This window comes from Macrosteles quadrilineatus, unplaced genomic scaffold, assembly GCF_028750875.1.
Source record: "Macrosteles quadrilineatus isolate MER2022 unplaced genomic scaffold, UCM_ALF_1.0 Scaffold_1__1_contigs__length_201487025, whole genome shotgun sequence".
In the NCBI taxonomy this organism is placed as follows: Eukaryota; Metazoa; Arthropoda; class Insecta; order Hemiptera; family Cicadellidae; genus Macrosteles; species Macrosteles quadrilineatus.
Window position 1 is genome coordinate 83,895,263 of NW_026542594.1, and position 22,171 is coordinate 83,917,433.

At 39.3% G+C, this 22,171-nt stretch overlaps 2 protein-coding genes across 2 annotated transcripts in view; both read left to right on the plus strand.

The window, feature by feature from the left end:
- LOC128983695 (beclin 1-associated autophagy-related key regulator) overlaps nucleotides 1-22,171 on the plus strand; it is a 114,253-nt gene that overhangs the window by 84,160 nt on the left and 7,922 nt on the right. The gene's annotated exons all lie outside the window — the stretch shown is intronic.
- On the plus strand, nucleotides 16,034-16,705 carry LOC128998508 (jerky protein homolog-like). The gene has a single exon (XM_054424677.1). The coding sequence runs from the start codon at nucleotides 16,034-16,036 to the stop codon at nucleotides 16,703-16,705; it is 672 nt and encodes a 223-aa protein (XP_054280652.1).

Below are 22,171 nucleotides of genomic sequence, written 5' to 3' on the forward strand. Positions count from 1 at the left end.
TCCCATGCCTCACTTTAAGTTTAAGTTTCCTAAAATGATTCACTCGCTTAGCTTAGTCAAGAGGTGTTAGGTTAATGAGACATAAGACTGCTTAAGGGTGTTACTCAACGTGTAATGAACAAGAATTTAAATTTAGAAAAACAACAACTAAAGTAACTAAGTGTTACAACAGCAAAAGAAAACTTTAGAAAAGGCAAAAATCAACAATAATAAGATTAATTAATTTACAACGTTAAATTTACAAGAAAAGAAAATCAATTGAAAATTTAAAAGAATTAGTTACTGACAAATTACATGACTTGTATGTTTGACAACACTTTAGTTATATATTTTATGCTTTTTACATACTGTTAATTGTCCCAGAAGCACACACACCGATACACGCACTCCCAATCTCCCGATCTTCTTTCTCCGGTGGCCCGTGGTGATCTCCTCGATGTTTTTACTTCAGATCCTCCAGCTCCAAGAGTCTTGACCCCTCCATCTTCTTCATTAGCCCTTCTCATTGGCTGATTACCGATAGGGTGTGTGGCTTATAGGTTAACGGTGTTTCTTGTAAGTCAGCCCTACCGGTCATCGCCTAGCTCACATCAGCTGGGAAAGGAATTTGTAAATCGATGCTCATGCTACTGTTCAACTCTGTTCACACCAACTGGTCGACTAAGTGTAATGTGAACAGAGTGTCTGCATAGATGAGCACCGTGGGTACGGGGTTAATCCCCTTTCTTACACCCCCCTGGTTAAAACGTCAACCTACCACCGGTTGACAATAAAAAAGAAAAAAGACAACTTAAGGAGATACACGGAAACATCAATCGCGAAGGTGGGAATCGAACGGATATCTTGATGTGCGTTCCGACTCTTCTTCCCCCCTTCCTGCGACGCGACGCGATCTTGAGGATCGGCGCATTTGCTTGTTTCGCGACCCTTCCAGCGATGCGGTAGAATGAGCTGGTGGTGTATAGCTCATAGTCGCTCACGTCTTCTTTCGCCCCATCGAGTCTCCTTAAGTTAATTGATTGTTTCATTAATTTTGAACTATTTAAATTTTAGCTGTTTGTTAAGATGTTTTATTTTTTAAATTATTATTATAAATTATTTTTTGATGTTGAGATTATTAATGGTTTATTCTGGGTAACACTTTGTTACATTAATAGTCTTTTTGAGGGGTTTGAGGTTTTGTGATTAGATTCATTTTAATATTGAGTATGTGGATGAAATATGCTGAAATAATGAGTAAGATTGTTAATATTACAATCCAGACTAATAAAATGTACAAAATTACTCTTCTTTCATCTAAAATGTCGGTCCAATTATTCTTTAATGTTATATGATTAAACAATTTAACAGGTTCTAGATTCTTTACAACAAAGGTGGGAGTAGTGATATTCCAATCGTCTATTATGAAGTTTGTGATGTTGTTGAATTCTGATCTATCGATCCTGTCTAGTGGGTCAACTTTGAGATAGTTTAAATTTGTCCATGAAAGAGGAATTAAATGAAAAATGGCTGGTGATTGATGGTCTCTGGAATCACAAGGAATGATAGTGTCAATGATTATTGTTTTTCCTTGGGAAACAGAACAGTCACAAGGTAATCTAATCTCTAGAGTTCCGGTTCTCATTTTTGGTATGGTTTTAATGTTGGGTTTGTTCAAACAATTGACTGTTAAGTCACTTTTTATGTTGGTGACTAGAAAAGTGTTAACTGATTTTTCTTTTACAATCACGTGATTAGGTGAATCATAGCAATGAAATTCACAGTGACTTTTTAGGTCTGAAATGTCTGTACCATTTAATAAATAAAGTGTACACATTGATGACTTGGAATATTGTAAATTGTGTCTTGGGATCAAGCAAAGGTTGGAATTGCGTTCATTGCAGTATTCATTATTTTCGGTCTCTACAATGTAAGTTGAAGTGTTCGTTTTAATGACTACAATTTTAGTCTCCGTAAGTTGGCATATTTTGTCTTCCCACATTAGAGGAATGGGGTTATAGGTGTATGATTTGTATTGCAAATTACTTTTTTGCAAGGGAATTTTGATTTGTAAAATTATATTTTCGTTTTCATAGTGACATTTGCAAATAGGAATACTGTAATAGGATTCAAGTTTCGTTAACGGAATGGCAGTGGTTAGATTTTGTTGACTCAATTTGATTTGAAGCCTAGCTAAATCTTGCTTCAAAGTCGGGGGTGGTAAAATCGATTCGGGGATTTTGTTATTTTGGCAGTCTTGTTCTATTTTATAAAGTTGGTTATAATACAAAGTTAGGTAAATGTATAGCCAAGTTTCTTGTGTGTACTTAGCTAGTTTTAAATCAAAATGTTCAGAAGTTTCATTTAAGTTTGATTTTATATTTCTGTCATAATTTTGAAATGTTTCATGGAGTGTTGTTAGTACTTTGTTGATATTTGAAGAGAAATTGTTTAATTTGGTTTCGGCTATAGTAAAGTCTCTGTGTTCATCTTTCACAAAATCTAACAGAGAATTTAGTTTATCGTCAACTTGTACTTCATTTTCCGCAAGATCATGAAGATTTGTCATGGTAGCTACATTACAACACCATTCTAAACCTCTTCCGATAAATTCAATGGAACGTTTAATTTGTTGTTGAGGTAGTTCTTTATTTAACTGAATGTTCGGGTCAAAATTTACTTGATCAATTGAGAGCATGTCATGAATAAAGGTTTGAATTTCTGCTAGTGTTTGTTTGAATTTGCAGTTTTGAAGTTCAGTTTGAATTAAGCTATTGCAATTATGGGGACGGGGTGTTTGATGCGATTTAGGGATCGATTGGGTTATTTTAGTCCGATAATTGATTTGGTAAAACAAAGGCGCGACAGAATGATAAGGAGTTACGATTGACGAGACCTCGTTAAATGTTACGCCGGTCACGATATGCGTTGGAATTTCCGCGCCAGCTGATAGAGTAGGTTGCCATATGAGAAGGATAGTGGCGAGCAGAGCTGGAACGGCGACATGGGCAGCATCACGGCGTCTGGGTTGAATGGACGGCTGACAATGCGATGGCGATGAAGTCATGTCGTGTTGCGGTGACCTTGTACTTGCTGGTGGCTTCAGGGACTCTTTTACTGCTGAAACTTACTTAACAGTGTGAGTTAGTACATGTTTTAATAGATTTATTCACAAATGTTGGTACTTGGTAACATACAATTTTAATTGATTCATATGCTTTCCCTACTAAGACTATCTATCTACTTATTGTAATGAATATTTAGTTGTTTGAAATGTATGTTACATGGAACTTAAAATATGTCACTTGTATGATACCTGATGTTGTTAGACACATAATGTTCAAAATGGTATTTGGTTCACAATTACTTTATGACGACACTTTGTTATAGGAGTTTTGAACATAAATGTTTTATTTTAATTATTTATGAATTCTTGCGTGAAAGTCCTTTCTTTCCTTAATAATCTAGAGAGTTGTAAAGAAAATTTTTTGAGTGAATAATTAAGGGTGATCAATCCTTAATTACTTCTCGTTGAGTGGAGTTTGTCCTTGGGCTGTACACCAAACCAGCTTGTATGTCACTGAATGTCACTAATTATCATTCATCTTACGCGCACTAGTAAAATCACTAAGTGTCCAACTTGTAAGTAAGTTGCTCGTTACAAGAACTAAAAATACAGTTACAATGGTAAACTTGATTACGATTGTCTGTGTGTGTCTGCGTGGCCACGCGATATTTTTGTATTAAAAGTCGACTTAACACTTGAGTTTTGTGTAGCTACACATTATTTACATAATATTTACACAAGTTTGCGGGAGTGCAAGTGCTTCGGGAATAGAAGTACTAATTGCTTCTTAGAATACACATTGCTTACGTATTACTAACTAAACATAAGTGAATACTAGCTAAGGTCAAAGCATATGAATCATATATGTATTGTGGTTAATTATTTTGCGTGGCAATAAATCAAAATCAGTTAAATAGCTAACTTGTGAAATATATTTATGAATAATTGCATGTTACCAAAATTATCTTATAAAATAAACATAGTATCTATTGACCTAACGTAACTAAATATTTTTATTTTACAAGTCTTGTTTGAAAAACTTTCATTCGGGAGACATGAATTACTTCTTTGACAAGTTTTCCATTTTTTAAGATTTCCACTAGATATGAAACTGGTGTAACTTGTTTTAATACAGTATACGGACCTTTGTAGCGGTAAGAAAATTTGGTTTGATTTTCCCTCAAATTTTTAGGGTACCATATGAGAACTTGGTCTCCTGGGTGTAAGATTAAGTCTCTTCTATTCCTATCGTAATACATTTTTTGTTTCTTTTGTTCACTAGCTATGATAGAAGGTATTGTGTCCCTAATTTCATTTACAATTCTTAAGTTTTCTAGCAGATCTTTTTCTACATTTGGATTTACAAACAAAGTATCATTTGGAAAGCTTGGCTCAAAGCCTAAAAATAAGTACGAAGGTTTGTACTTGGTTGTCTGGTGTTTACTGTTATTGTAAGCAAAAAGTACATAGTCAATGTATTGTGACCATGCGTTTGGTTTTTCAGCTACATAATGAGAAATCATATTTATCAACGTGTTATTAAAGTTTTCTACTTGTCCATTTACTTGTGGTGTGAAAGCACTACTTAGAATTTGGCATGTACCTATTGCTGTAGTTAAGTCACGAATCAAATTGTTGTTAAATTCAGTACCTCTATCTGATTGTATAATAGAAGGTGTTCCATAAGTACAAATTAGTTTTAAGAGACATTTTACGATTGATTTACCGTCTGCAACTACAAGTGGGAAAGCAAATGCAAATCGACTACAGGCATCAGTTACTGTTAAAATGTATTTATATCTATTGCTAGGATTTAATGGACCAATTATGTCAAGTTGGATTCGTTCAAATATTTTGTTAGTGGGAGGGATAGGATAAAGGAAGCCATACTTCTTCTTCGGAGAGTTCTTTCTTTTCTGACAACTTTCGCAGGTTTTCACGTAGTTTTCGACATCTGTTGACATACCAATCCAATGATATCTTTCTTTGATTTTTCCGAGAGTCTTGAATGTACTTAGATGTCCTCCTGATAACGGTGAATTGTGGTACTCCTGAAGGATGTTGTTGACGAGTTTTCGTGGTATTGCTATAACATGTCTGTGAGGATCAGAATCGTTGTACATTCGGTAGAGTACACCATTCTCCGTCTTGTAATACGTGGCCATTTTCCTGTACTTTTGTTCCACAAGATCAGGATTTTCCAAAGCAAGTAAGATGCATTTTAGGTCATCGTCCTGAGCTTGCAATTTCTTCAAGTCCACGAGATGAAGGGCATTTACTGAAGTAAGGTTGAAAGTGAAATCCTCTTCTATTGTCTTGTCAACCGGATTTCTGCTTAAGAAGTCAGGCAAGACTAAGGATTTACCTGCCTTGTGAGTAATTTTGAGGTCGTAGTCACATATTAAATTCGAGAGTCTGGTGAGTCTAGATGAAGCTCCTTTAAATGATTTATAATATTGCAATGCAGAATGATCAGTGAAAACCTTTACTTTTCTTCCAAATAAAAATTCTCTCCATTTTACCAATGCATAGACTAAGGATAAGAATTCTTTTTCTGAAACGCTGTAGTTAACTTCATTTGGTTTTAGTTTTCTACTTAAATACTGAATAGGATGTTCTGTAGATGTTTCTGGATCATACTGGGTCATTACTGCTCCTATAGCATAATTTGATGCGTCTGTGTACACTCTGGTCTCTCTGTGTTCTACGAAGTGGCTGAGAAGTGGCGGTGAGGTGAGAATCGTCTTGAGTTCCTGGAATGAAGTCTCATAGTCGTTTGTCCATTGAAACTTCTTCGTTGCGTTGAATTCCTTTATGAGTGTTGTTAAGGGCATGGCTATTTTTGCAAAGTTTTTAACAAATCTACGGAAGTAATTTGCAGCTCCAAGAAACGATCTTACTTGTTTAATGGTAGTTGGGGTTTTAAATTTAATTATGGATTCTATATTTGTTTTTAATGGCAAACAGCCTTTAGAACTTACTTCATGTCCAAGTATGTTTATTTTATCGTACATGAACTGACACTTTTTTGAGTTTAGCTTTAGGTTAACATTGTTTAGCTCTTGTAAAATAATTTCTATGTTTTCCAACTGTTCGTCAAAAGTTTTTCCTAACACGGTGATGTCATCAATGAATGGTATGCATCTGCTATACAAATGTTTTGATAAAATTCTAGTTATGGCTCTTTGGAAAGCTACTGTAGCAATGGATAATCCTTGTGGCATTCTTCTAAACTGATACTTTCCTGTTTGTGTTATAACAGTTAAATATTTTCTGTCTTCTGGGGCTATCTCTAACTGAAAGAAAGCGTTTTTCAAATCTAAGTGGGTAAAATAAGTCATTTCAGATAAACAAGACAAGACCAAATCTACTGAGACTATGGGGAAATTTTGTTGTTCTAAACATTTGTTAACTGATCTCAAATCAGATATTACACGCGATGAGCTGTCAGAGTTGGTTATTACGAACATTGGGCTGGCGAACTCTGTGTATTCGGGCGATTCTTCGAGTATACCTGCCTTTGTTAGTTTTTCAATTTCTTCTTGAAGGATTTTGCGTTCTTTTAGGCTTTGCCTATAAGGAGGATGATATACTGGTTTAGCATATGATTTTAGGTTAAGTTTAACTGGTGGTAGTTTAGCTGGACCTAAATCTTCTGTCTTGTTAGTAAACATGTGGCTAAATTTAGATAATATTGCTGCTAACTTATTATGCTGATTGACTGTCAATTTTGGATTTATGTCAAGTGGGTTGCCATTTCTGTCAAGTGCAATTGTTTTAGAAGGATGAAGTGGTTTTATTTTAGGTGGATGTGTGCATGTTCTTGTTTTTACTCCGGCATTTGGTTTTAAATAACCTAATATTACGTTTTGTTTTAACCATTTTGGAGATTTACTCGCATTGTAAGCGTAAATAAACTTTTGTGAATTTTCGTTTTCTGATGAGATATAAAAGTGGAGGTTCTTTTTGTCTCGGTAATTTAAATCTATATCAAGTTCATATTGATGATGTTCTGGCAAGATTTCCATTAATTTGTAGTGTTGTTGGGGAGCAATAACTGTGTCCGTAGGAACTTTAATTTCAATCATGTCATTAGGCCTACTAGACTCCGCTATAGTTGTTAGAACAAACGGTTTTAAATTAAGTAACCAAGATTTGTCCATTGTGATGCAATGAACTTTATCTTTATTCGTTAGTCTGATTTCCTGTTTCTTAAAATCCAATTCCATGCAGTTTTGGAATAAAAACCAATTTCCCAAGATTACGTCAGTTGCCAAATCTTCAATTACGTAAAAGTCGGTTGGATAAACACAGCCATTAATTGTTATTGGTAGTAAAAGTTTTCCTAATACTTTGACTGGTAGGTCGTTAGCAGCTACAATTAAGGGTAAGTTATCTGTTTGAAAGGATAGGTTATTTACAATTGATGATTTTATCAGGCAATAGTTGCAACCAGTATCTAAGGTAGCTGAATAAGTCTGTCCATTTTCTGGTATATCAATATTTAGTGTCAATGTAGGGAATGTTTTTGTTTGCTTAACATTAAAAATTAAGTCATAAATATCCGATAGTGTGCATTTAGATTGTCTTTTATCACATTTAATTAGGGTTCTCAAATTTAGGTGTTTAGAACTTTGTTGGAAAACTTCTTTGTCAATTTGATTCTGGAGGGTTATTGCTTCGCTAGCAGTTAAACAAACTCCTGCAGTTGATGAATCCACGTGTCTATCCGTAGAGGTTCCTGGAAGTGATGTACTCGTACTGAAGCTGTTGTTGTCATCCGACGTTGAAGGTCGTGAAGAGTTAACAGATGTACGTGCCATATCTTGAGTCTTGGGCTGATCAGCTGTGCGGTGCTGTGACGTCAGTTGCTGAGTCGGTGTTCCTAGGCAGCAGTGGGTCGACGCTTGTGACGTAGGCGTTTGTTGTGGTGCGTTATCTTCTCCATCAGCTGGCTGCAAGGTCGTCTTAGGTTCAGCCGTAGCTGTAGGAATGATGTTGGTCTGGTTCTCGAGTTGTGTGTGTTGAATATTTCTTGATGTTATTGTGGTTCTTGGAGGAAGTGATTTAGTTATTGGGGTTACTTTAACTTTATGTTTTACACGAAACGAATCCTCAATTGTTGGAAAGTTGTATTGGTATTGAGGGCTTAATGGTGAAAATATATTACATTTTGAATTATTGGATGCTTCTAAGATTGATGATTTGTTGAAATGTGGGAAACGTTTAGTTGTGTTCCAGAAATATCTCGTGTGTGTTTGTTTATTTTGGGAAGCCAAATATCTATTTTGTGGTAGTTGACTTCCCTGCTTTAGAAGTTTTTTGGAAACTGTTCCCTTTTAGCAGGACGCCTAAAGCACTGGTCAATGGTGTGGTTATTTCTTTTGCAATATGCACAAAATTTGGAAGGTGTATTTGAGTATTTTGGATTCCTACGGTTAGCTCTAGCATTGTACCAACAATTTTCTGTGGCGTGATTGTTTTTGTTACATATGTGACAAAAGAGTGGAGTGTTTTGTGATCGGTGTGGTGATCTATAATCTAATCTGGTTCTTGGGATAGGTTGTCTGTTGGAGTGATGTGAATTGTGAGGTGAAGAGCTTCTCGATAAATTTTGTGAGTTTCGAGAAGTGCTTCTGGGCCTATATTTTTCAGCTGACCTGTCATATCTGGGATGAGGGGAAATGTCTCTTCTTTGTGTGGATCTTGAACGATGATAAGTTTCTTTGTGTGGGTTGTCCCTAGGGTAGTTTGTTACATCAGGTTTGACCTTGAGGCTTAATAATGTATCTTTTATGTCCCTAAGTTCTAATTTTAAGTTGTCTAATTCGTCAGTTTCATACGTTACCGATTTTGGTTTAGGTTTTATTAGGGTAACGCGTTCAGCTGAGGTTTGGTATTTTCTCTGATTTTTATTCCTAATAGCTCTTTGAGATTCAATTTTTAGCAGATTTTCGTTTAGCTGTTTAAGTGAGTTGTTTTCCATTCTCACTAGGTCATTACAAATCTCCGGTTTTATTCCCTGAATTACGAATTTTATTATTTTTGCATCATTCATATTGGGATCTATTCTGTGGGAAAGGTGAATGATTTCGTATAGGAATTGCATTGGAGATTCATTTTCTCCTTGTGTTCGATTTTCAAGGACCGTCTGTAAGTCATCAATTAATGCAACTGGGCTGAATGCTTTAATAAATTCAGACTCTAGGTTTGCCCAACTAGTTTCATTGTTTTCATGTTTGTAGAGTGCAAACCATTTATACGGGGTAGACGTTAAGTGTGTGGGGAAAAGTTCAATTTTAGTTTTTTCGGACCAATGGTTGCACCTTGATGCTATATTAAATTTTTGAATAAATTCATGTACATCTTCTGAAGGAAGACCTGAGTATGTGCCTGCTTTTATTAAGGGAAGTTTCTCTTTTGACTCATCAGCCATGTTTTTGTTGGTTATATATGATTTAGGTTGAGATACGATTTGTGTTGATGTGTTAGGGGTTTCTGGTTGGTTGTGATTTTGATGGGTTTCTTGATTTAAGTTTAACGAATTAAAGCTATGTAACAATTGTTCGTGTTCTATTATTGACCTGTTTTCATAAAGGTTTTGTGAATGTTCAGGTTCAGGTTGTGTTTGGTCGTCAGAAGTGTTTATAGTGTCATATGTTGGTTCTTGAAGTATTTTCTTGAATTTTAGCAAATCTCTAAACTGTTCTTTTGTTTTGTCTTCTAGTATGTTGTTAAAGAACAAGTCTGTTAATGCCTCAGCAAAACTAGGATGTCTAAATGCAGTCTTGAAAACATCTTTGGTGAAAGCTAATTTTGTTCTTAGATTGGCTAGGGTTTCGGTTTCAGGGATGGGTGGGAGTTGTATTTCATATTGACAAGCTAGTTGTAAAGCCTCAGTTTTGTTTAAGCTATATATGTCAATGTTAACAATTTCAAAATCTAAATCCATAAATTATCTTTTCAGTTTTAGTAATGTGACAAACCTACATAAGCTATTGTAACATTTGGTGGTTTTATTAAGGTTATGGGCCTAGCTAAGATATGTGTTTTTATTTGAGTTAGTGGCCTATATTGTTTTGTTTCATAATCTTAAACTAACACCCTATACATTTTACGATACGTGAGTCTGATATTAACTTAAGTGACTATAATTGACTATAAATAAACTAAAATAATTCACAAGTCATATAATTTGTTTCAAAATAATTTATTAAAATAAATGTAGGATCGTTACTGTTTAGTTAAAATGCAAAGACAGCCTTCGCCGTGCGGCTGCCTCCACCATGCGAGTCCCATGCCTCACTTTAAGTTTAAGTTTCCTAAAATGATTCACTCGCTTAGCTTAGTCAAGAGGTGTTAGGTTAATGAGACATAAGACTGCTTAAGGGTGTTACTCAACGTGTAATGAACAAGAATTTAAATTTAGAAAAACAACAACTAAAGTAACTAAGTGTTACAACAGCAAAAGAAAACTTTAGAAAAGGCAAAAATCAACAATAATAAGATTAATTAATTTACAACGTTAAATTTACAAGAAAAGAAAATCAATTGAAAATTTAAAAGAATTAGTTACTGACAAATTACATGACTTGTATGTTTGACAACACTTTAGTTATATATTTTATTCTTTTTACATACTGTTAATTGTCCCAGAAGCACACGCACCGATACACGCACTCCCAAACTCCCGATCTTCTTTCTCCGGTGGCCCGTGGTGATCTCCTCGATGTTTTTTCTTCAGATCCTCCAGCTCCAAGAGTCTTGACCCCTCCATCTTCTTCATTAGCCCTTCTCATTGGCTGATTACCGATAGGGTGTGTGGCTTATAGGTTAACGGTGTTTCTTGGAAGTCAGCCCTACCGGTCATCGCCTAGCTCACATCAGCTGGGAAAGGAATTTGTAAATCGATGCTCATGCTACTGTTCAACTCTGTTCACACCAACTGGTCGACTAAGTGTAATGTGAACAGAGTGTCTGCATAGATGAGCACCGTGGGTACGGGGTTAATCCCCTTTCTTACAATATATATATATATATGAATTTGAACGGATGGTGTTTTTGGCCTCTAGGGACCTCAAAACGAAAAAAAAATCGGTCCCGCGTCCAGGTCTTACCATGAGTACTACGGTAATAGCTTATTCCCTATATGGGAAATTTGCTAAAAAATAATAAAAAAACATTACGGTTATAATCTGGTAATAAAGTGTACTAGGGGGACCTGAGCGGTTTCGTACGAAAATACAATTGAAATTTCTCCTTGTATGAATGAATCCTTTCAATTAGTTAAGTAATCAATTTAAGTCATGAAAAAAAAATGTGAATAATGTGAATAATACGCTGAAATTGACTGCTCCTAGAAAACTACCTACCTAGGTTAGGATTGCATTTACAAGTTTGGCATTATATTTTATTTTAAGTCCTGCGACCTAATTTCAATACTCAGATAGTTCAATCGCTAGAAGTAGGTGAATCTAAGGTCATTTTTTTGTGAATTTTGGGATGGATTGTTTTTTTTAGGATGGGCTCTGTAGTGCAGCTTTAAAATCACTCCTTTATATCCTTGCTGCTAATCACTCTCTTGTCATCATCGCCCCTAGCCAAGGAATTCTGTGGAAGCAATCAAGGAACAGTAAAATCAACTAATAGTAACTAACTTTACTAATAGTAACTTCGCGGTAACTATTTGATGTTGAAAATCGATCGTTTGCGCAAATCTTATTAAGGTGTTAAAATAATAAGCCAAGGTATTAAATGATATGATCCAAGGATTTGGTGATATTAAGGTTCAATTAAAAGGTAGTAAATAGGGATGGTCAAGTCTCGAAATTTCGGGAAATTTTCGGGAAATTTAAAATCTCGTTACACGAGACGAGATTTCTTTTTGGCCGAGATTTTTATCGAGACGAGAATTTAAAAAAAAAAATAATAAAATAAAATAAATAAATAAATAAAAACGCCTGCAGAAAGTCAATGCAATACCCGCAATACAGGAGCGTGTTGTAGTTGCGTTTCCTTTGCGAAGGCGTTCTTATTTAATTAATTCTTCAAATGTAAATATTACTTTTATTATTTTAATAACATTTGAGAAGTTTTGTTAAATGTTAGCAGTGTGAAGAATGTTTTACTACTATAAAAAAAGTCAAAACAAGTAACTATTTTATAAAAATTAATATTTTATTTTATGATTTATTTTATTTTAGGATAAGTTGAACTCTATCCTAACTGATATCACTATGTTTCCTAATCGTAGGCATTTTTAATAATTTAGGCGTGATTAATAAAAAAAATGTTATGCTGATGTTTTTTAATAAAAGATTGTAAATATTCTTGCCTATTATCATTATTTTTGTATTTAAACAGTCATCTAACAATGTTACAAAATCAGGTAAAAATTCTCGAAATTTTATGAGAAATAAAAAATCTCGTCTCGTCTCGTCTCGAACTAAAAATCCAATCTCGTCCATCCCTAGTAGTAAATCAAGGTAATAAGTGGTTTGAACCAAGAATTTACTAGCAAAGGGGGATGTATGACAATCTATATCTATATATACAGTCTGATTGAAAAGTCCCGGAAAGGTGTTACATATTTTTACCATTATAGATAAAGTAATAAAACTTGGTATATCAGTAATAACCATAAGTGTCTACTCTTTCAAGAGATTATAACTTTTTTATCCCTTACGAGGGACAGCCCACGGGGAGTCTGATTTTAAGCCTATGTTGAACTGGTTTTATAATATTTTTGAATCTTGTGGTATTTGGATGAGATTGTTGACAGTCCTCGAATGTGTCAAAATTACTTTTAACCATTAAGAGTCTTCATCACCCTAGGTGTAGTTCCGTTTTGGGGTGATAGCCTTGGGGGGAAGGTGGTGTGGACGGTCGGGGAGCGCGGGGTCAGTATGCGCACATTTCTGAAAACATCGTGTAAACAAACTACTACTAAAGACGCGAACCCGCACCTACGCCCGCGCAGCGGCAAACTTATCGATCTTTTACATCACTAGCTGTGAGCGTGAAGAGCCCTTGTGGCGAGCGCAACTAATATTGTTTGTTAATATCAATAATATGCTTAACATTGTGCCTTAGCATTATGGATATTTACAAAATAAATACAATGACCTTCAAAACAAGCATTAATTCATTTTGTATTAAAGTTTTATCAGGTTCTGACGTTACGAATTTTCAAAGTTATGAGATAGGTAGTTTTTAAATCTCAGAAAGTATTAAATTAGAAAGTAAAATTAATTAGTCTTAAAATACCATGAAATTGTGTATTATTAGAATAATTAGAATTGCTCATTCTAGCTTAAAACAGCAATTACTTAAAAGTTTCATTATTTTGGCATGTGCAGTTGTGAATAACTTGTCAATAATATGTTTCTCGTGCGTACATAGCTTAGATCACAATTTCTCTATAGTAATTAGTTATTATGTCAATAGTGTCAACAGATACAATCAGCCTTTGAATTACAATTTAAATGTAAATTAATATTTAATTTGTATTTAATATTCAAGTCTATGAGACAATAATTTACATTACATAAGTTAAAACTATTTACAATAAGTATAAAGAAATTTAGGTTTGAATAATGTACGCCTACGGTTTTTAATCCTTCTTCGATTTTATTGTCTTTGGATGCACATAGTTTGCTGGATTCCTAATAGGCATTGATTTGGTGTGCCGTGGAACGATCAGTTCTGGCAGTAGGCAATCTATATAAAAGGCTTTTAGAGGATTTACCATTTTTTCTTGCCAAAAGGTGACCTCCACTCGAGCTCCCAAAGGTGTCCACAACACAAAGAAGCACATGTTTCTTTTTGTAATGTGAAGCTGGTCTTGGACTTGGTAAAAATAATTATGATTTTTATTTACACAGCCCACATCACCCGTCTTTTAACAGTCCAAAAGTTGAATTTTTTCCTTTTATGGCATCTTCAGGGGTCAAGTTTCTGCAGGATTCTGGACACTTTACTTCTATTATTGCATCATCTCCCACAAGCCCGTCTGGTGTTGCACCGAGATAAGGGATTTCGTTGTCTACAAAGAGTCCACACTTTGAAACAGATAATGCATTGTGCTCTTCAAACCATTCTATAGCGTTAATTTCATTACCCCTTCCGTACCTCATTGCTGGGCAATCAATGTCGGTATATAACAATTGTTTAACCATGTTTTCACAGCTAGTAGTTTTTCGCCTTTTGCAAATACTTCCAAAGTTAGAGGCAGTGAGAAGCTTCCTCCTTTCTTCCTTCCACATTCCACATTCTGATTGCATAACAGTAGCTTTTTCAAGCTCTTCTCTTTCTTCATCTGTTCTTTTAAGGCTTTTGATAAATTCCCTTTTCTTTCTCTCCAGAATGTCTGGTTGCATGTCTGGCTTTTGAGCTAAGGGTCCATAGCTACTTTTCGACATTCTTTTCTCAACGATAGAATTTTTTTTCAAATTGTGTCTCTTTACTTGTGTTTTTCTTTTAAGTGCAGCCTTGCGTATTTTCATTGCTCTTTTGATACCATTGATACCATTGATTGTTGGATTTTGTTTACCTATCATTGTACCGCATTTTATGTCAGTGTTATAAACATTGTTTGTCAAATATTGTTGACAGTTTAACGTTGTACTTACGGTTGAAATTCAGCAACAGATGTGGAATCTTTAGAAACTTCCATTTGTTATCTCTGGTATAATTTGTCTAATAGTCAAACTTCTCTCAACTTGCAACCTAAAATTAAAAAATAAATTGTAATTATTTATGTAGAATAATTAATTTTAAAAAATTATGTTACGTTAGGTTTTTCGTCGTCATTTTTGTTTAGGAAATAATGAACAAAAGAACTGTAAACGTTTTGAATTTCACCTCACAATGAGTTTACACTCTCAGAATAATTATTATGTAACGATAGCCTACTATTATATTCCATCGATTTTGTACTTACGGTTGTAATTCTGCAACAGAGTTTAAATTGTTGGAATTTTCATCTGTTACTGGGTGTGGCTCGATTTCATTAACAATCAATTCCCTTTCACCTTGCAACCTAAAAGTTTAAAATAAATTGTCAATAAGTGTACAGAATAAACATTATTAAAATCATATTAGATTAAAATTGTCGGTACAAGTTGACCGAATGTTTGTCACCCTCAGACAACTTATTGTACTACAGCCCGCCCTCGCAAGTCCGACGCTGTGAAATCCGACGCGCCGTCAGGCGCCGCTACGGGAGCAAAAATAAGCATGCAGTGACATGAAACACTGTGACTCACGTCTCGTTGCCGACGGAGCCCTTCCGTTCAGTGTTCAGTTGACTTTCAAGACGTGTAGTACACTTTTCCGTTGCAGTCGTACCTTTGTTAGTAAGTGCAAGTGTTCGTGTACAGTACAGTACAGTAGTTGTGTGAAATGGCTAGTACAAGTGGTGTTAAACGGAAACACAAAACTTTAACAATATCGGAGAAGTGGGAGATTATTAAAAGAATAGATAGCGGTGAAACGCCGACTGCAGTAGTGAAATGTTATGACATCGGACGGCCTACGATCTATGATGTAATGAAGAAGAGAGAAAAAATTGAAGGGTTTATGAAGTCTGTTGAAGACGACGCTTTAAACAGGAAAACACTGAGAACAAGCGAGTTTCCTGAGGTGGAAGAAGCACTGTTCATTTGGTTTAAACAACAACGCACACGGAATGCTCCTATTTCCGGAGACATACTTAAACAAAAAGCTCAATATTTCTACACAGAAATAACAAAGAAGGATGATTTTCGAGCTAGTCATGGATGGTTCGAAAACTTCAAAAACGCCATGGTATACGGTTTATGAAGATGAGTGGTGAAAAGGTATCTGCTGACAAGTCTGAGATTGATGCGTTCATTGAAATGTTGGACAAAAAAATTACTGAGCTTGGTTTAGTTCCCGAGCAACTGTACAACGCCGATGAAACCGGGTTGAATTGGCGACAGCTCCCGGCAGAAACATTTGTAAGTGATGAGGAAAAAAAAAGTGTCTGGAAGGAAATTGCAAAAAGAACGACTCACGCTTATGGTGTGTGCTAATGCATCAGGCACTCATGCTTTAAAACTGCTTGTTGTAGGAAAATCAAAAAACCCTCGAGCATTCAAAAATGTCAAGGTTGAATCTCTGCCAGTAACTTACAAGTCACAAAGTCGTGCTTGGGTCACAAAAGAAGTTTTTCATGACTGGTACACTAACAGCTTCGTTCCACAAGTTAAGGCTGAATTAAAGAAGAACAAGTCACCAATGAAAGCCCTTCTTTTACTGGATAATGCGCCAGGACATCCTGATGCTGATGAATTGAAAATCAAAACTGCTGATGGCTACATTGAAGCTATGTTCCTACCAAAAAATACCACAGCTTTAATCCAGCCCATGGATCAAAATGTGATAAAAACTCTCAAAGCTCACTACAAAAAGCGCATTCTTATGGATGTTGTCAGTCAACCTGATGCTGATATTGCAGCGATTTTGAAAGCTTTCAACATTAAGGACGCCATTTTGAATGTTGCATATGCTTGGCAACAAGTGAAAAGCACAACTTTGATCAAATCTTGGAAAAATGTATGGCCTAACAATCCATGTCTTACAACATGTAATCCTACATCCAGCAGCGACCCAGAACTATCAGCTATCGGACCCTAACTTGACCTGTGCATCAGTAAAATTATCTATTTCTCTAAAAAAATATCTTTACTATTAGTACTACTTGTACTCTGCTTGTAGTTACAACTTGTACTCTGCTTTTCACTACCACTTTTGCACTTGTTACTTTCACTATGCTGTAAGGGTGAGAGGAGGGAAGGTGTTGAGGCTGGCCAGGGTAGGCACATCATCTGGCCGGGGACGCGGAAAGGTCTCCCCCAGAAACATCTCCCCCCTACGTCATATTGACGTCAGAGACCGGGGGGGTGATGTTTCCGTTCAGTTGCAGCAAGCACTCGTCGATATGACGAGTTATTTTTGAGTTTGCATATTATTTAGATAATTATTTTCACTTATGATATACAATTACCAGACATTCTAATTGCAATTGATGTTAACCGGATACGTTACCCCCGATCGTTTTCAAAATGCACACCCCGGAAAGGTCTCCCCCCGGTATACCTGCCGAAGGGGCTCGGGCTCGTGATTCGAGCCAGCTATTGATTGATTGATTGATTCTGTAGGGGCGGACCTTGTCCTGTTGCACGTCAGCCACTGATGGGCTTTTTGCGCTCCCCACATGGTACTTCAGAGTCCGTCAAACCTGAGTTGCTTAATGAACTCCAGCATCCTGTCAATGAGCTCCTCCTGAGGAAGGTGTCTGCCCCTTGTCATTGCACCAAGAGTACTGTCCCTTACCTCATTCAGAGCTGTGCAGTCGTAGAGTAGGTGATCAGCAGTCTCCTCTGATTGCCCACATTTCCTGCACGCAGTGTCACCATTGTGGATCCTCAAGCGATGCAGGTGTAATTTCAGAAAGCCATGTCCAGTGACCATTCCTGTGATCTGTCTGAGTCGCCTCCTGTCCAAGCGTAGGGCATTGGAGGCGACCGTCTGGGAAGGGGAGAAGAGGGTGAGCTTACTTACCCTATGGTGCTGAAGCCTAACCCATCTTTTCCTGTGTTCCTCCTGAGCCCATGCCATGACTGAGTGACATGCATGCCCACGAGAGATTCCACAGAAAGGCTGTGGTCCCACGAAGTCTGAGGCTGACGCGACATTTGCTAGCCTGTCAGCCACCTCATTCCCTTCTATAACTGAGTGCCCAGGAACCCAACAGAGCGTTACCTTGTTGCGCCTGCCCAGGTCACATACCGCAGAAAGGCAGTCCCAGACCACCTTAGAATTGAATTCATAGGAGTCAAGCGCTTTGAGCGCAGCCTGGCTGTCTGTGAAAATGGAAATGTTGATATCCCTGAAGCCTAGCCTCAGGTTTTCCCTAGCACATACCATAATCGCAGTCATTTCGGCCTGGAACACAGTTGGGTGAGTGCCCATAGGAAGACAAATGTCCACCCCGTACTGCACTCCATGAATTCCAGCCCCAGTCCCACTTCTTACCTTAGAACCATCAGTATACCATTCAAGGTCGCCTTGTGGAAGAGGATTCCCACCGGACATCCACTCATCCCTGGACGGAAGGAGGACAGTGAATGGTCTGGCGAAGAAGAATCGAGTCGGCATATGATCCGAGGGCATGTCCATTACCTCCCCTCTTACCTGCTGAGTGATCCGAGAGTGACCTCGGGATCCTCCAACATCCAACCAAAGGTTTTCACACTGGAGTCTGTAGGCAGTCCTCCTCGCAGTGACCTTGACATGCAGGTCAATCGGAGTGAGGTTGAGAAGGCAGTCCAGTGAGGCTCCCGGACAGCTGCTCATTGCGCCCGTGATGATGAGACAGGCGAGTCTTTGGACGGCAGCCACATCTCTCACCGCCGACACTGAGTCCATCTTGGGCCACCACACGAGTGAGCCGTATGTCATGGCGGGCCTTACCTTGGAGACAAATAGCCAGTGCATGAGCGCCGGCTTGAGCCCCCAGGTTCCTCCCACCATACGTCTGCAGGCCATGAGTGACCACTTACCTCGATCAATGACCTTTTGGAGTTGTGGCCCCCATTGCAGCTTTCGGTCCAATACCACCCCCAGGTACTTTACCTGATTCTGCATTTCAAGCACTGTGTCTTGTAGTCTCAGAGGTCCTATGCCATTTAGATCGCGCCTCCTCGTGAAGGGGATAACCGCCACTTTGGAGGGGTTGATAGAAAGGCCAACCTCAGTGCACCATTGTCCAACTGACCTCAAGGCTGTGTTCATGAGGTCGGAGACCGTGTTGTTGAATTTACCCATAACTAGTATCACAATGTCGTCCGCGTATCCTTGAACGAATACACCACTATCACTGAGAGATCTAATTAGGTCGTCCACAACAAGGTTCCAGAGAAGAGGAGAGAGTACACCCCCCTGTGGACACCCTCGTGTGGTCCTGGCCTCCAGAACCTCATTGTGAAGAGAGAGTCTTACCTTCCTCCTCTTAAGTAGAGACTCTACCCACCTGCACACCACCTCATGGAATCCACGAGCTCTGGCAGCATTGATTACAGCCTGGGTTTCAGTGTTGTCAAAGGCGCCCTGGATGTCAAGGAAAGCCCCAAGGGCAATCTCCTTGAACTCAAACGCCTTGTCGATTCTGCTTACCAGGTGATGTAGGGCAGAGTCACAGGATCTTCCTGGGGTATAGGCGTGCTGGTTTCTATGTAGGGGATTGACTCTGAGGACTGTGTCCCCCACATACCTCAGCACCAGTTTCTCTAAGGTCTTCAACAGGAACGCGGACAGAGAGATGGGACGGAAGGACTTGGGATCCGTGTAACTTGCCTTACCAGGTTTTGGGATGAAAACCACCCTTGAGATGCTCCAGGCCGGGGGAATGTGTCCCAGGGCCAAGCTGGCCCTGAACAACTTACTCATTGCCGGAAGTAATATATCGATACCTTGCTGGAGACAGACAGGTCTTACCTCGTCAGGTCCAGGTGATTTGTATGGGATGAGTGACCCTATGGCCCATCTCACACGACTGTGTGTCACAATGTGGCACGCAACCCTCCACCGAGTGTTGTTTGCCCTTGCGACAGCTTGTTCCTCATCCTCCGGCACCAATGGCTCGCTTGGGATGATGCAGCCAGGGAAGTGGGTGGCCGCCATGAGCTTTAGCACTTCCTTAGGTACATACAGCATATCTCCCCCAGGCTCCTTGAGGGGGCCTAGCTTGGAGGAGTTGTCCTTTGTTAGGACAGTGTATATCCTAGATGTATCTCTTAACACTTTCTAGCTTGCTACAGAAATGTTTCCAGGAGAGCCTTTTGGCCCTCCTTACAGCCATGTTATATTGGGTTAGCAATCTATGGTAGCCATCCCAATTATTTGTCCTCTTTGCCCACCTGAACTGAGACCTGACTCTCTTTTTCAGGCTGGTGAGCTCTGTGGTCCACCAACTCACTTTACCCTGCTTCCTCACCGTTAGCGGGCAGCTCTCGTCAAAGGACATGACAATGGCCTCGCCTAAGCTAACAGAGGCAAGGTCTAGCGTGTTGGTGTCTCTGACCCAAGGGAACTGTGTGTCAAAGCATTCAATGCGCTCTTTAAGAGTTGATCTGTACATATCCCAATCTGCCTTTCTGGGATTCCTGAACTCAATCTTTTCCAAGGAAAAGTTACCAATGTTGAACATGATATGTCTGTGGTCAGAGAGGGAAGGTTCCTGGGATACCCTCCAATCCAGAATTCTGTGACTGATCCCCACGTTGGTTATAGTAAGATCTATTACAGATTCCCCAACCCTGCTATGAAAAGTTGGTTCTGAACCGACATTAGCAATCATTAGACCATTAGAGGCTAAGTATTCAAGAAGTGCCTTACCTCTTGCGTTATTATTCCTACATCCCCAAGCAGTGTTGTGGGAGTTGGAGTCACAGCCCAGCACGAGGTCGTCGCCGGTCCTGGCCGAGTGCTCGACCAGCTTCCTAACTTCCTCTTGCGGAGGCTGCGTGGGCTCATCTTGCGGCATATATACTGAAGCAAGTAGAAGACGCCGTCCGGACTCCCTGCATTTGGCCTCTACCGTCGTGATGTCTCTGGAACAAAATTCCAGAACCGGCACACAAATGGTGTCATTACTAGTCCAAATGCAGGTTCTAGGATTCCGGACCTGAGCCGAGAATACCTGGCCCCTAGAGACCCCCATTCCCGTTATATTGCCGTCTCTAACCCAGGGTTCCTGGATAAGGGCAAAGTCAAAAGCCCCACCCGCAGTACTCGCACAGAGTACCGCAGTGGCAGCTTTACTGTGCTGTAGGTTCGCCTGCAGTATTCGGATCGTCATCAGGAGCACCTGAAAGAACCTTGAGTTGAACCCTTGTTATACCCAAGAAAATCCTCCAGCCCCTGTCCCTCAGGAACTTGGCACTCCCGCAGTCAATTGCCAGAACCAGAGTTTGGTGTTCCGCCTCTCGCTTGCAACTGACCACTCTCCAGTCTCTGGTTGACAGTCCAGGATTCAGCTTCTGGACAAACTCAAAGATTTCTTTAGGATCTTTCCTGGCCAGGATCCAGTCGGTATGGAGAAGGACCTTGGTGGTACGCAGGAGATCTTTATGATCCCCCACAATCACACTCGGCCCCCCCACGCCCACCGGACCCAGACCAACAGCCACCTCCTTGAGCCAATCTCTGGTCTCCTCGTTTCCGCACAAGACTGCGAGGGCACCTTTGTCCTTGTAGGTTTTCAGGATCTGCTGAGGAGTGGCGGCCATAATAACCATCTCAAACAGTTTCTCCTGCAACAAGCAAAATTGTTCATCAGTGAACCTATCGTCAGGATAGTTCTCCGGAACAATCGCCATCTTCCAGCCCGAGAGTTGGTCCTTGAAGGTCAAGTCCTTGCTGGCATCGCCCTCTGCAGCGCTCCTTGGCGGCGGGGGTGGGACATCCCACCTTCTCGGCCGCTTTGGAGTCTGCTGAGTCTGATGCTGCTGCGGTGGACCTGAAACTCTGCGCATAGGAGAAATACCAGAGCCCTCTCCTCCAGCAGGACTGGGAGTTTCAGCCTGCCTTTTCCTCTTGGGCTTGTTGACAAACCCTTTGGATTTTTTGTACTCAGCTTTTGAAAGCCAAGTACCCTCAGCCTCCTTCCTTGCCCTGACCTGTGTCCTCCACACACTAGGGGGTAAAGATGGCCGTTGTCTTCTCTCCTGTTCTGGAACAGTTGCACATGCCTGGGTCTCTACGCACAGATCCGGTGTTGCCACCTCAGAGGTAGAGCCCAGGGTTAGATTTGAATGGGCGCTTGAGTCAGCCACACTACCCGCCAAAGCCCTGTGTGCTTCCTCAAGCATTTGAACGTCGTCGATACCAAGATTTTGTGGAGATCTAGCAGTGAGGGAGCTCCTGGCAAAAGCCTCTTTGCCCCCCTCCACCTTCGTCTCTGAAACATTGTCTGATAATTTGCCCTCCCCAGAATCCATGGGCAAGCCCTCCAAGATGGAGGGGTGGGATTCACGCCTAGGCGCTGACCCACCTGGGGTATTTTCCGTAGTTTGATTAGCAGACATCATAGCTTCTGTT